Source organism: Corvus moneduloides, chromosome 11 (genome assembly GCF_009650955.1).
Source record: "Corvus moneduloides isolate bCorMon1 chromosome 11, bCorMon1.pri, whole genome shotgun sequence".
Classification (NCBI taxonomy): domain Eukaryota; kingdom Metazoa; phylum Chordata; class Aves; order Passeriformes; family Corvidae; genus Corvus; species Corvus moneduloides.
In genome coordinates this window covers 14,873,019-14,888,648 of record NC_045486.1, presented here as the reverse complement: position 1 = coordinate 14,888,648, position 15,630 = coordinate 14,873,019, and the positions used below count along the sequence as shown (strand labels likewise).

At 37.7% G+C, this 15,630-nt stretch overlaps 1 protein-coding gene and 1 long non-coding RNA gene across 2 annotated transcripts in view; one reads left to right on the top strand and one right to left on the bottom strand.

Annotated features, from left to right (window-relative positions):
• CACNA1D (calcium voltage-gated channel subunit alpha1 D) overlaps positions 1-15,630 on the top strand; it is a 172,685-nt gene that overhangs the window by 102,231 nt on the left and 54,824 nt on the right. Inside the window, 10 exon segments of the mRNA XM_032120445.1 lie at positions 740-900; positions 1,471-1,696; positions 1,841-2,048; positions 3,646-3,766; positions 4,770-4,884; positions 5,570-5,639; positions 6,246-6,315; positions 7,079-7,223; positions 8,823-8,952; positions 11,826-11,885. Coding sequence (XP_031976336.1) covers positions 740-900; positions 1,471-1,696; positions 1,841-2,048; positions 3,646-3,766; positions 4,770-4,884; positions 5,570-5,639; positions 6,246-6,315; positions 7,079-7,223; positions 8,823-8,952; positions 11,826-11,885 — 1,306 coding nt within the window.
• Positions 1,563-15,630, bottom strand: part of LOC116449207 — a 34,539-nt gene continuing 20,471 nt past the window's right edge. The window contains exons 2-3 of the long non-coding RNA XR_004242271.1: positions 13,157-13,237; positions 1,563-2,118 (exon numbers count right to left, since the gene is read on the bottom strand). This is a non-coding gene — a long non-coding RNA (uncharacterized LOC116449207). The remainder of the gene's footprint in view (positions 2,119-13,156; positions 13,238-15,630) is intronic.

Genomic DNA, 15,630 nt, shown 5'->3' with positions numbered 1-15,630 from the left:
CATTATTGCAAGGACAAATTTAAAGTGCATAAAGAAAACTCAGTTAATGCTTGAACACAGTTCCCAGAAGTGAAGCAGAGAAATCTAGTTTTATGAGTCCAAAGATATATCCTCACTTGTGAATCCAACCCATAACTAGGCAGAGCCTCGACTTGTCACTCTTATTTATTTCACAGACATTTGCCCACTGACACAATTTCAGGGTACATCAGTAGAAAGCTCTAGGAGTTACTGAGGAAGATTTCTGATGGTATAGGGTAGGTTTCTAAAAGATGACCTCAGCATTCCTATTCTGTTTAATCCTGCCAGAATTCTCTTTGTGGTTTAACTCAAAGCTTACATTTTCACACTGAATTTAATTTGAATTCTGAGTTGATTCATTGACTTTTCTTTATTGCTATTAAGTGTATGGGGCCTTGGAAAGATAGATATATTTTGCTACTCAATGAAATGTTAAATGCAGCTTAATCTAATTATGTCACAGGCAATTTGAGTCTCCAAATGTTGTGGTTTACATTTAGAAATCTATAAGGAAATATGAAAAAAAGGAATAACACATTAGCAGTCCCTAATCTGCAACTGGTAATGATTTACACAGCTATTAAGTATTATACACATATTTATGAAAATACACCTGCTCACACATACACACTTGCACTGTTTTCTACACAGAAGAAACTCTCCTTAAGTTCATGTGTTTTCCATATAATAATAAATTTATTTTTATTTGAACTTTCAGTCGACGCTGGCGTCGCTGGAACCGATTTAACAGAAGAAAATGTAGGGCTGCAGTAAAATCTGTCACATTTTATTGGCTTGTTATTGTCTTGGTCTTTTTGAACACATTAACTATCTCATCAGAGCATTACAATCAACCTGACTGGCTGACCCAGATCCAAGGTACAGTCAAAAATTATTTGTCCTGGTCTTGACTATAGATAGTTGCGCTCTATCCGTGGCTACTTTTTACTTTGCCATTTTGTTGTTTGCTGTCTGAAGGATATTCAGCCCAGCCAAAGGGAGATACAAGAAACAACTGAATGTGGTCTTTGATTTCCACAGCTGTAACACGGCTTAGTAACACAGACCTGACAATGCTAAATTGTAAATACCTGTACTTTTATCATGAAACCGTGCTTGAAAGATGAGGAGGAAGTGGGAACTGGCACAGCAGAACTTGCTGTGGGCTGGTTGCTTAAGTTACAGTGTGGACTCAAGCTGTGAGCTGAGGAACCGTGAACTGCACAACAGATTGGAAAGATGAATAGTTTATAGCTGGCAGGAAGCTTTACCTCCTTGCATAACTTTTGCCACTTAAGCATCAACTACAGTCCAACATAAAAAAAGCAGTACTTCCTTTTTAAGCAAAAAGCTGCAAACTCATATAGAAAGTATAGTGCTAATATGTTAAAATAAAAATGGAATCTATGAGGCAATTCAGAATCTTTTTTCTTTAATATTTTGTTCCAGATATCGCAAATAAAGTTCTTCTGGCTTTATTCACCTGTGAAATGTTAGTAAAGATGTACAGCTTGGGCCTACAGGCTTATTTTGTTTCTCTCTTTAACCGCTTTGATTGCTTCGTTGTTTGTGGTGGCATTGTTGAAACCATTTTGGTGGAGTTGGAAATTATGTCACCCCTTGGAATTTCAGTGTTTCGCTGTGTTCGTCTCCTGCGTATTTTTAAAGTAACCAGGTAAGATTATCTGATACTGCTAATTCTAAGGATAGCTGAAGAGTGATCAGCAATTGTTTTGTAATACTTCATCATGCACTGCTCTTTTACTGTTTTGTTTGGGGTTTTTTTGGTGTGTGTTAATACACGCGTTTTAATTTATAGGCACTGGGCATCCCTGAGCAACTTGGTAGCATCCTTGTTAAACTCAATGAAGTCCATTGCTTCACTGTTGCTTCTGCTTTTCCTCTTCATCATAATCTTCTCGTTGCTTGGAATGCAGCTGTTTGGAGGCAAATTTAATTTTGATGAAACTCAAACAAAACGGAGCACCTTCGATAATTTTCCACAAGCCCTTTTAACTGTATTCCAGGTAACTTTCTTTCATCCCGTATGAGACATTTTACCTTTGATCAACAAAACTGTTTAAGTGATCATGTTGCCTGAAAATAAAATCATGAATACTATTTATTCAGTTTACTTTAAGTAGCATCCTGCTCATTAAATTCAGTACTCTGGTAATTTGCACCATTTGGACCATTTGTTTCATATCTGATTTGATCTATCTATGCAACATAGCTGTCATGTTACTTCACAGAGTTAAATCTCCTTTGTCCATCAAACACATGGCTAGAAAAAGAGGTGGAGTGTTATTTTTATTTTGATTGAATTATTTTCTTTAACTTCATTAGCTGTGTAAAAGTTCAGCTGCTCTCAAGCAAGAAAAAATAATAAGCCTTTAAAGAGTGCATATTTACATATGGGTCATATCGCTCTAATATAAAAATAAGCATTGATTTCTTTAGAGACCAGGTTTTATTAAAATCTTCAGGCAAACTTGTCTGCTACTTGTGAAATGGCAGAGCCATACTTAGATTTTACTTTTCACTAATTTGTGATGTTTTCTTAGAATTTATTTTTCCCAATTTGGATACTGTAATTAGGCTATTTGGTTTCATCTTTCTCACCATTTTTATATTTGGCTTTGTACATTACCATAATATTTGTTTTCAGACATTGTAGGTGAGAGTTAAAAGTTGCAGAATTCACCTTGGCGTCAACTTCCTGTCTCTTTGGTGGAAGTCTCATCTGGTGGCTTCCCAGAGCAAGCAGAAAATCTTTCCATTTAATTTTAAGATAAGGAGATATTAATGAGAAATTTCCTTATGGGGAAAAGTGTTCACATTTGACCTGATATTGCCCCTATAAAAAGTTAAGGCTCTACTTTCCAATTCAGCTGAGTTAGATTTTATTCAGATTTTAGGCTGTCTCATTTTCAAAGGAAAGGAGCTTCCTTCAGTTTTAGAAGACACTCAGGACCGACCAACCTGTTGGTGCTCACTAACAATGAAAATCAGCTGGATAAGTTCAGCTCTCCAAAAACGAATTTCAGAAAATGGCATGCATTTAATTTTCTTAAACAACCATTTAATTGCTTGGAAGGAGAGTCAGTATTACATGTTTTCTCAGGCTGTAACTGATAATTTTTAAGAAATTAGAAATATAGGAAATGCCCCTATAGCCTGCATTGTAATACTCAGAATTTTTATCATAGTACAGATTTGTGGCCAGTATTAAAACAAAAAAAGAAAAAGAAAAGAAAAAGGAACCTTAAAATATATACTGACTTGATTTTTAAGTGATGGACATAATGTGGCATTACTGAAACCAGGGCTCTTCACTTTGGCATGCCGAGATCAATAAAATTCCAATAAAATGTAATATTTATTATTTTTGCCTTTGAAGTTCAGTGATATAAATGCATAGCACAAAATGAAATCTATTAGAGTTAAACCCAAGCTTTCAGGAGATGTTTATTTAAATGGGAATTTTAAAACAATGCATGAAAAGAATATGGTATTGCTTTATGTATACAGAAGGTTAGCTATATTGCGTGGTCAGAGAAAATGTGTTTCTCTATTCACTTTTGATGCTGAGTTACTACTAATCTCCTAATATCTACTTCTTAGATCCTAACAGGTGAAGACTGGAATGCTGTCATGTATGATGGCATCATGGCTTACGGTGGTCCATCATCCTCAGGCATGATCGTCTGTATATATTTCATTATCCTCTTCATCTGTGGTAACTGTATCCTTTACATTTGCTGCAAACATCCCTGAGTGGGGCTGTAGTCCAGGGACATAAACAAGATCCCTCTGGGAGAGGGTGAATGGCCATGGGCAAGTGCTCTCTGCATGTGCTGAGTCCTTTAAAGAGACTTTTCCTTGTGCCCCGTTCCCTGAGGAGTGCAAGTCAGTGATCTCCAGGCTGTCTCCAGCCACCACCATGGCAGAAACCAGAGAATATTTTCTTTCTTCCTTCAGTGGGAGCACGGCCTTACTGTGCCTGCTGTTTGTCATCCCTGACAATGCAGGGCTGGAGCCTGGTCTGTGGGGCAGTGATGCCCCGTTATGCCCCTGTGAGTTCTGACACAGGCTGAGAGTGCAGCCAGGGATCCTCTGCACAGCAGGGACCAGGGCACAGACTGATGCAGCTGGGATAAAGTCTGCCTGAACCTTCCCCTTCCCTGCCTTCAGTGATCTGGAAATACTTCCTTGGCCCCATGCAGAAACAAACTACTGCCATTCTCAGAAGTTCTTTAAAGGTCAGAAGGTGATGAAAGGGCAAAACTATTGTGTTTTCTGTACTCTATGGTATTTGTATCAGTATTTATGATTAACTGGTACAGACTGAAGAACTGAATTTGATGTAGATTGTTGTAGACATGGAAGACAGTGCATTATAAAAATGAATTTTTCAAAATGCCCACACAGTCTCCACGTATAATAGACAGTTTCATATTTGAACTTGCTCAGGCTAGCATGAAGTTGAATTTCATTTATTTAAAAAAATACCTCAAGCATTCTGCTATTTTAAAACCCGTGACCCTAATGTATCTCTGTTCACTTTACAGCCAGTATCAGTCTAGTCCATTAAATGGGTGTTATTTGCACTACACTCCAGCATCACAAACCTCCACGCTGTAGGTTGGGAACATGTGTTTTATATCTCTCACATTGTCAGTGTTTATGCTGATAATAAACCACACGAGTATGGTAAGGCGTAATGTCCTTAAAATGATTTGAAATAGATATCTTGCTAAATGTCTTCTTGGCCATTGCTGTGGATAACTTGGCAGATGCTGAAAGTCTAAATACAGCTCAGAAAGAAGAAGCTGAAGAAAAAGAAAGGAAAAAGAATGCGAGGTAAAATAGAAGGGCATGTTGAATAAGCAGGAGAGGGAATGAGGAGAGTAATGAATTCTTCCATAAGGATTTTTTTTATATGAACGTCTTTACCATCTTCAAAATGTGCTGGACTGAGGAAAAAAATAAGAGGGTTTGTCTAGACACTACAGTAGTAGACAAACAGTATGATTTTAGATAAAAGTTAGGTAGTCATTGTGGTGAATTAAGAATATAATGATAAACCAACTGATATTTAAACATTGCAACTGTAGGATTTATTGTGCAATTAGCACAAGAATTTATCTGTTGTTGCCAATACACAGCTCCCTGTGGAATCAGTTCTCTAAGCCTTATATAGACAAGTAGAAAACCTTCTTTTGAAATCAGTGCAAGCCTGTTGAAGTCAATGAAAATTGTTTGTATGAGTCCAAGGGCACAGTTTATCCCTCTAGAAAGGAGTAATTATCATGTGTTGAATGTTTTAGGGATTAGCCTCTGGAATTATATTCAAAATCATAATCTTTTAAATGGATCATTGCATTCAAATGCAGTAGATTTTACTGCTCTGACACCTGCAGCTGTACAAAATATTTTAAATATTTTATTATAAGGCTTTCAAATTTTCATAGAATTGGTATCATTCACTTAAAATTGTCTGTCTTTACATGGTATGCTTTGTAACTGTTATTGTATTGTTTTGTAGAAAAGAGAGTCTGGAAAATAAAAAAAGTGAGAAGTCAGAAGGTGACCAAAAGAAGCCCAAGGATAGTAAGGTGTTTATCCTAAAACTTGTCTCTTTTCTAAGAAGCAATTTTACTAATTTTGCTAGGGAGTACTTTTCAAGACTACTGTGCATTGTAGAATTCCTTTTTGAGCCCATCATCCCTACATTTTTTTCCAGGAAAAGGAAACTTAGTCCTGATGCTTTGCATCCTCACAGTATCTCTTAATCCAGAAAAATCCTTTTGGTTCCAGGATATCCTGAGAAGGGAAGCACTTAGAGAACAAAATAGTTAATGTCAGAAAAATGTGATTTTTTCTTTAGGATCCATGTAGGTATTTTGCTTGATAAATGCAATGAGATTAGATAAATGATCAACTCTTAGTAGAGTGTTCCAACATTCTTGGTAGCTTTTATCAAAGTGTGTTGGTTATATTCTCATTGTGATTTACACAGCCAGAAAAATGTGGATACTATTGAAAAATCATCGTTGAAAAATAAGTAATAAACTGTCAGCTCTCCTCTGTTCTCAGAGTTACTCTGCTTCAGAAAACTCACTTCTCTGACTTCAGAGGCTTATTTGGTTTGCTTTCTATTGGACTTTGTACTATGTGTTAAAATTTATTTTTCTTCCTGTGCATCCCTTTCACTGCTATAGGTGACAATTGGCGAATATGGAGAAGGAGAGGATGAGGATAAAGATCCCTATCCACCCTGTGATGTACCAGGTATGTGAATACTAGCTAGAAGACGAGCACATTTGTTTGCTAAAATATCCTAAACTTGCTCCTGCTGAACATTGAATCCATTCCTTTGAAGTCAGTGAAGTCGTGCTCTGTTATCAGTGGATAAATGGGCCTGGAAGCTGCTAAGTATTATCTTTTCCTGCAGCTTCCTAGACAGTACAAGCAGCATTTGAGAGTTAATACTGTGAGCCTCAGCACTGTTGTGGTAACACTATCTGGATGGGAGAGCAAATTCTAAGCTTCTCTAAAACGTTTGGCAAAAAAGGACATTCCAGGGCTGATGATGTTTGGTCAATTTTTTCTTGGCCCAGTGAATATACTTATCTAAAAATCAGTTCTGCTGGATTATCTGGATACATGTCACAGAAATCTGCCTTAAATTTTGAGCACACAGTGCTCACCCAGAGCTCAGCACTCAGCACAGGCATGGACGGACTGTCGGGGCTGAGCTGAACTGGGGCTCCAGAGCTCCTCAGGCAGCTTGGGGTGCAGGTGCAGCTGCTCAGGACCAGCAAAGCCTGTTAATGCTCTCAGGGCACTTATGCACACACCCTGTATGTGGGTCACAAACAGTGACAACTGTTTGGATGTTCACATATTGGTTTATAGATTCTTAGAGTCATTCTATGAATATATATTTCCTATAAGCCAATGTGAAATCTAATACAAGCTATGCTTTTGTATCGTTACGAAAAAAACCTCAATATCTTTTAGTTTATAGTAAAAAGAATGTTTAATTTTAAAGTAGGTGAAGATGAAGAAGATGAGGAGGATGAACCAGAGGTACCAGCAGGCCCACGTCCCTGTAGAATATCAGAACTCAACATGAAGGAGAAGATAACACCGATCCCTGAAGGGAGTGCCTTCTTCATTTTCAGCAGCACCAATCCGTAAATATAAATTTGAAAAATACTGGTTTAGGCATCAAGCAGTGAAGTAACAGACCTCCTTCCAGGGAGATCAGGAGTAGGAATCTAGTATCTTCAACAGAAAAGGGATTGGCTTTCCTCCTAAAATGTTCTGATTGACTTGGTAAATGAGAATAATTTGAAAAAGATATTATTTTTCTTCCCACTGTTGAAGATAACAGCGTTTTGTACATATAGTCTGAGTTCTCACATGCCTGGAAAATACCCTTTAAGGTGTATTATCTGTGTACTATATTAGTCACTGGATGTAAAAGATCTGAGAATCTTCTGCATGAGATAGGTTACTAGGGTTACTAGAAATTCTTTGTGGAGGAGAAACCAGAAAAAGAGAAAAGTAGGAGAAAGGTTGTATATATTCTGCTCAGGGTAACAGCATTTCCCAGATTCAAATAAACATCAAAGATAAAGACAAATTATTTCAAAAAATCAAGAACAGTAATAGTTGGATTTTGGGGAGCAATTGGAATCTTTCAACACTCAGCCTAACTCCAGTGCATTTGGAGTTCTACTCTGGTGAAGACACCAAGCTTGAGTAGTCAGTAAAAGTCCTTACTTAAGATTTATTTGGCATGGGAGAATGCTGCCTTTCAGTGGTAGAGGCCACCACAAGTTTAAAAGATGATCAAGATAAAATGTTTTGGGTGTGTATCTCATTCATTGCACGGATTATCTGAAGCTCTTCAGAGTTTGCAAACTGGAAAGAGAGCTCCTTGAACTAGTAATTTTCATATGCTGAATGCAAAATCATTAGGTTTGTTGAACACTTCAAATTGCTTTCAGCTTCAACTAAAACTATGTATTCTTGGTCTAAAATGGCCTATTTGCATAAATAAGATATGCCACACTCCAATCATGTACTTAATTTCAGGAGAAAAAATTTTAGCCAAGAACCTTCTGGGTCTTCAGCAGAATTTAGACAACTTCAGTGTTAGTCAGTTATGAACCGGATCCTGCCTTTTTGTCAGTTTAATCCCAGATCTGCTCTGTATTTGTGATTACCTTGGGCTCAGTGACTCTAAGCATATGCACAGTTACACTTCATGTCATGTGGCTGAAGCCTGACGGCTCTGGAGCCTTCAACACCCACTTGTCCTGTAATTCTGTAAGGAAATCTTCATGGAGATTCTGATTTGAGTCCTAAGTAGCACAATGAGATCTGCAGCCTAAGTTGCATCTCACAAGATAAGTAATTTTGGCAACTTTAGTAAGGATGAAATCAAACAGGGGATCTGGAATGACTTATTGTCTAGCCTTGGTCCCTCTGACGTTGTCTGTACGTGCACAGTGGTACAAACCCTGGAACTTGTGGTGTTCATAACCCACTGGAAACCAACCCCTCCCAGATTGCTTTAAGTGCATCTTCACTATGGGTGATTTGGATTTCGAATTTATTTACATTCTTAGGAATCAGACCGATGGCTTCAGCATTTTCATTGCTTCTGACTGCTGATTGTTGCTCTGTTCCATCAGTGTTGGCAGAGTAACAGAAAACATGTTGTACATTAACCATCTGCTGAATTCCGTGTGCAAAGATGGTGTATTTTTGTATCTCCTCTTTAGAATTCGAGTGGGATGCCACAGACTTATCAATCACCACATCTTCACCAATCTCATCCTTGTCTTCATCATGCTGAGCAGTGTTTCCTTAGCAGCAGAAGATCCAATTCGCAGCCACTCTTTTCGAAATAATGTAAGCCTTTCATTTTTATGTCTGAAGATAAATACACCCTCACAGGATACAATCCTTTGGGCCTAGTGCCTGGTTTTTAATTTTCATGTTAAGAAACATTCCTTTTCCTTTTTCAAGCTATACATTTATATTCCTTTTGCTCTAAGAAGCATAAATCTTTAAAGACAATTAATTTTATTGATGGAACATCATCAGTATTAGAATTGTTTATTATTTACATGATGCTTTTTCTGTGACTATAAATATATCAGGATAAAATATTCTCAAGCTGAATATAAGTAATATCTATAATTTTCATATTTTTTCCTACTTTGCAGCTCGAGTACCTGATGTGCAATTCCTGAATCACTCTTACTGCCTCACAGTGTTTGATGCTGATTTAAAAATGCCAGTTAAAATTATCACTGTTTATCATGCTTGGAATAGACTCTGATCTGTCCTCTCTGCATTGACTGTATTATATGGTTTTGGGGCACTTGGAATATCCCTCTGTTAGTGAGTGTTGGGACTCATAAGGGTGTTACCTCTTCTCTCAGAGAGTCTCATGTGGCCAGTCTGAGGGGTTTGAGTTATCCCTACGTTGGACCCGAAGATATTTGGGTTCCTGATTGGCCACATCAGAAACTAAACAAGTCTCACTTTTTTCTAAACTCACATGTAAGAGGAAGATCAGAACATGCCCAGCTCTTGCCTTGATTCAGAGAAAAATGCCATTTCAGCCTAAAAAACCCATTAATTTAAATAATGGCTCTATTAATAAAATTGTAGTTTATGTGGGGACTAAACACCTGTGTTCTCCCAGAACAAATTCCTGAATCCCCCATTTTAAATTCTTAGTCCAGTGGATTACCTGTTACTCAAATGCACAATTATTAGACAGAGAAACAAAAAGAAATCCCCTCTTGCGACCACGGATTTTGTTAGTCTTGTTACACTTGTATCAGTTGTGTAGCAAGACTCATGTTATTGTGAGTTGTGTTTGCTTTAGATTAGGTAGGAAATAGCTGAGATGGTGCAACTTGGTAGTAGTCCATGGGGACTTTGGGGATGCTTTGACAGAACTTTCAGGCCTCTCCTGTTCTAGCTACAAAATGATCTGTAGAGATTGTCATGGAGTTAGAGAAACTCTGTTACATCTTGCAGGAAAGGTGGGCCTGAGGAGCCTGTAGAGGTTGTACCTCTCTAGTTCTTGCTGGTGCTGGTGCAAGCTCTGAAAGTCTTGTTTTGGCTGTTGGCACTCTCTGAACATTTTTCCAGAAACTTTAGTAAAAACCAGAAAGCAAAAACTTTCTCCAGAGGTAAAAAGAGGCCAAAGCACAAAGACACTCTTCATGCACTATTCAGCAGAGCAGTGTGCTTCCCATAGCTGTAAAGCTGGACCAATGTAATCCTATAAATAAATCACACTAATGGGTAGGAAAAAGAGAGCTGGTGGAGAATACTGAAATTGTTATTATAGAAACAGCTTCAAGGGCTGATAATTGTATTTGTAACTAGAGGAGCATTAGGAAAATGTAAGTGGAGAGTGGTGGTAACTGAAAAGATTATTTCTGTTTGGGACACAGACAAAATGTGTGAGGGATTTCAGGAGGGCATTGCCCTCTTGCTGTAAGTATTCTCATGTGCCCCAGGCCTGCATCGTTTTCCTTTTACTGCCTTGAGTGTTCATGTTCCTTCCTTCAGATGGGCAACAGAATGAAAGTTTACAAACTGGAATGCCTTTAAATATTTTATTCTAGGTCTAGAGTGAATTGGTGGCTGATCAATCTTTGTTGAATGGCTTTAATATTTGCCTGTTTTTTCAGCCACACCAAGGGACAGAAGGATGTGATGATCAGTGGAATATGGGGGAAGAATGATTTCCTTTTATTTGATCTAGCATGACTAATTTCTTTGTGTGTTGTCTCTTTATTTTATTTCTCCTTCCCACTTGGTTAGTTGCTGAACCTCAGGCAAGATGTTTCTGTGCACAGCTGTTGGCTAGGTGGATTGCTGCATCCTTGAGGCTAAACTCTTACCCTCCTGCAGTTCACTGAATTAGGTGTTAGTGATGTGGCCACAACTCTGGGTGGTACTGAGATACCTGTTCGTGTGCCTGTCGAGAGCAATCAATCCCGCAGCCACAATCCTCTTAGAAATTTTGTATCACTTTGCAACTCTTGTGGGTTCTTTTAAATTTCCTACAAATAAACACCTGCTGTATCTTCCCACTTCAAGGAAAAAGCGTTGTGGTGTTGATTTTAAGTGATTAGTTATTAATTAATTTGTTTCGTGACACTCTAGACAAGCCTATACAGGAACAGTACAATGTAGCAGAATGTGGAATGATCTTCAGTCTAGAAGCATCCACTGATATTTTATTTTGTGATGCAATACTTTGGTAAAAACCTCAGACATTAGTAAAAAGTATTTATTCTTTGTTTAAGATTCTGGGTCTCTGATAAAGACTGACGAAAGTACCTGTGAAAGCTGGTAGAGGGAATTGAAAGAAATTGTTGCCTATTGGGTCCTGTCAATTGTTGAGGGGTGAAATCTAATACCTGAGCACAGTGGCATCCTTTAAATTTTTAAGCAAATAAAAATGGTTGCACAATAGCTGGAATTTTAAACTACTTTGTGTAAATTCTCCATCTGTCTACTAAGATTAATTCAGGTGTTGTTGTGTATGTGGTCTAAGTTGTAAAAATTATTAAGAGATGGATTTCTTACTGTGGCACGTATTATACCTTGCAGATACTTGGTTACTTTGACTATGCTTTCACAGCCATCTTTACTGTTGAAATCCTGTTAAAGGTAATGCATTGTTAATTGATCCTTGTTAGCTCAAAAGCAGCTTTAGCAATAATGTTTGTAACTTTTTGTTTACCTTCCAGATCCTAGGGTATGCAGATTATGTCTTCACTAGTATGTTTACATTTGAGATCATTTTGAAGGTAACAGGTTTTTAAAGGAAGCTTGTTTAAAAGGATTTTCCTTGTGTGTCACCTGCCAAGAAAAGGCACTTGAAGTGTTCTTCGCCTTTTCTCAGCGATCAAAGCTAAACTTTTTTTAAACTAGAGGATTTTTTTATTTGACAGTTCCTCATAGTTTTGATTGGTTATTTTTTTACCATTGGGTGCATGAAGAAGCTGGTTTTTTATCATTACATCAGTTTAATAATTCATTTTTTACCCTTTTTAAACTTACAGTTGTCAGAAAAGGGAAAAATAAATCACTGCGCATGAGCTTTTCCTTCTCCTTGCTCTGGCATTTCCAAAAGAGATAATCAGTCTTATAAGGAGGGAGCATGTAATTTCTCATTTATTTTGCTGAACTATATCCACAGAGCTAAAATAGTAGATAACTATTTTCTTGCAATAGGACTTGCAAGATATCTTGCATTTATCTATCTATACACTAAGATACTTTGCATTTATCTTGGGCATACATTTAAATTCACAGACAGGCATAATTATGCTTGCTTAAATGTATTACCCATGCATGAGCCAAGAATTGGCATTTTGATGTATAGTTTGTGTACTGATTATTAAGAATATCTATTTGGGTTACTCAGATTTTCAATGTACAAAACTTACTCTGGTAAAGAAGCCAAATAACTAAAAATTGCATTCACATGAAACAAAATGCTGAACAAGGAAATTAAAATTTTCATTGGACATTGGCAAAATATTTTTTCAGAGATTTATACATGATTCATAAGTGTTTCATGCTGTGCTTATTCTCACCACAAGTTTTTGGTTGAGTAATCCTGATTTATACAGTTAAAAATTGCTGGCACACTAAGAATCTGTACATAAACTATGCATTTCCAGTTGAGGATTAAGCTTAACAAAATCTCTTCTCCCAGCTTTTGCTCATATTGCTGTGCATACTCTTCACAATGCAATTTGATTAATACTAATTGGTGCAATATTTGGGCTGTTTACAAGATAAGCTGTACTGTAAGTAATAGACTATTTTTATGCTTGAATTTCTCCCAGGCTTAATGTTTATCCCCTTATTTCACATTTTCAGCAGTGAGAAGCTTGCTATGGAATTGATTATTCTTATTTGTAGCATGCTAAAATAAATATCCAGGGGTTTTGTTGCTAGAGAAAGGCCAGACTAAAGGAGAGAACAAAGCATTGAAAAGAGCTGTAGCATTAGATCAGCCTAGTTCCCAACTCTGAATTTGAGAAGCCATAAACATATGTTACCATTATACCTGTGGCAGAAGAGAGTCAGTAGACTTCCACATGCTCTGAGCAGCAGGTTCTCCAGTTCCTGCAGTTCCATTTGTGTTTTTCTAGGAGACAGAGGAATTATGAAGAGCGTCATAAAGAGGCATAACTGGGTGTGTTAAGAAAAGCAGCATTCCTGAAAACTGCGAAAGGTTTTGGCGCTGAGCAATTTAAGAAGGGAAGCAGGAAACTCTAGAGCTTGGGCTGCTGAAATTTGGCATTGTAAAATATTACAAGGAAACAAGAAGCCACATTACAACCAAAAATTTTGATGCTTCTGACTCTGGTTTCTCCAGGAAGCTCTTTAGAGCATTCACATGTAAAGGAAAATAAGCTGCACCATAGAAATGTAGTGAACAGTCAGGGTGTGACACAGACACAGTGCCTGCTTTACTAACATGTCTCAGACTCTGGCTTTGCTTGCTTATGGCTGGGGCCCTCCATGTCCTCTGCTGTGCTTCCCACAGTATCTGAGTTGTACAGGAAGAGTGTGTTCTGCAAGGAGAAAATTCAAAACTAGACCTGCAGTAACAATAGAATTCCTTAATTTCCAGGCAAAAAATGTATGAAACTGAAATTAGGATAACCAGAGGCAATATTATCACCTGTAGCAAAGGAAATTGTACAAAAACCAAGCATTAAACCAGAATAACTCTCAGCACGTAGGGAGTCTCCTTGTGCTCTGTCTTACTGCTCTCAAACAAGGATTCCCACATCACACAGTGCTGAATGTATGGATGAGGACATGAATAACAGAAGAGCTGCAACATCAGCTTAAAGCATTTAAGAATTCTCTTATGTAATCCCTACATGACATTGAAATCCTGTTTGGATAACTGGGAAAAGGTGAAAACATAAGAGCAAAGGTCAGGGTAGGGATTTGTGCTTTCAACTTCCCCCCACTGTGCTAATCCCACACCATTTAAACTTGCTTGAGAGAGTTCTAGCAAATGCTTCCACTAGGATTTTGTGGTGATTGAAGTATGAGTGAAGATGGGGAAATATGTACCTCACCTGTGCTTTTAGGTCAGTTATTGACCTAATTTTTGTGGGAGTCTTACATGAAACTTCGTGTGCTGCTCATAACATACTACAGTGTAAATGGGTAGATGTAGGTAGATGTTAGTTTGATATTCGGGTTTATTTTAGTGTCCAACTTCCACTGATTCTAATGAGTTTAGATGTACTCTGTCCAGCTGTAAGTGAAAGAGCTAGGAATTTAATGGAAATTTTGTAATATAACTATGTTATATCTCTTACGCTGTGGCATAGGTTAAAGCTTTAGCATTTTTACTCTTTTAGCTTTGAGGAATATTTAGTATTTTGATCACCACAAAAGAGGGCTTAACCATGAGAATAAGGAGAGGAGAACTTCCAAAAAAATGCATCTTTCCTTTGCATATGTACATCCTTTACTGGTGGTGATGGTTTGTCATGCAGAAGGCCTGGAAATGTCTGCACACTGGATAGAGATGCAGTGCACTGAGATGCCAATTGCCTGTGGCTCTGTCCTACCCTGGGGAACTGTCTTGAAGGCTGTAGTAATCTGCTGTGAGGGGAAATGAAATAAAATCTCTTCACTACACCTTGAGGAACAGAATAGAAAGTAAAGGGATTATAATGCACAGTCAGTATCAGATATTTTCTAGATGGCGTCGATTTTTCTTACCTGTGGAAAACAAGGAATAGCTCAGTACTCAGGCTCTTTAGGAGGATCTTGAGGCTGAAGAAATTAGAATTCATGTGACTGAGCTGACCACGAGGTATTTTTCAGAGGTATCCTTATTTTTGTTATGAGTTTTTAGTTTCAGTATTTCAGACTTAATTCATAACTATGGAAAGATTTATGCAATATTCTCTTCAGCTGGTGAGTCTGCATCTAAGGGTTTAAGTGGACTCCTCTGTGCATTTTTAGACTGGTACTTACTTACAGTTATGGTAGGGGGTCTAATTAATGGATTTAGGAGTCAAATTCAGCTTTGTGATACCCAAAACCATCTGCCCAGGTGCTGGCTGCAGCCATAATTAATATAGCCTGTATCACTGGCTCCTAATGAAAGTGACGCACACAAGATCCACTTTGTAAGATTTTTTCATCTAAATATAGGGACAGAAACCAAAACATTTAGAGAAAGTCCAAAAGGAAGAGCAATGTTTGGTATTCCCCACAGAACAGCAAGATTTAGTGACCTTTGATTACACAGAATACGAAACATGTCTCAGTTGTTCCAGGTTATTCCAAGATACCCATTCATGACTCCCATAAGCCAAAGCTGAATAGCCTTGTGGTGCTGCCTTGGGACAGCCTTGTCCTGCTTCTGTACCAGCTTTGACCCTCAGGTGTTTGCAGTACATTCTCAGCTTCTTCAATTCTTAAGATAGTATGAATTATTAGGAGTCAGAATCTGGACCCTACAGTTTAGTAAACATGGAAATCTTAAGTGTTGTTTTTGTAGCA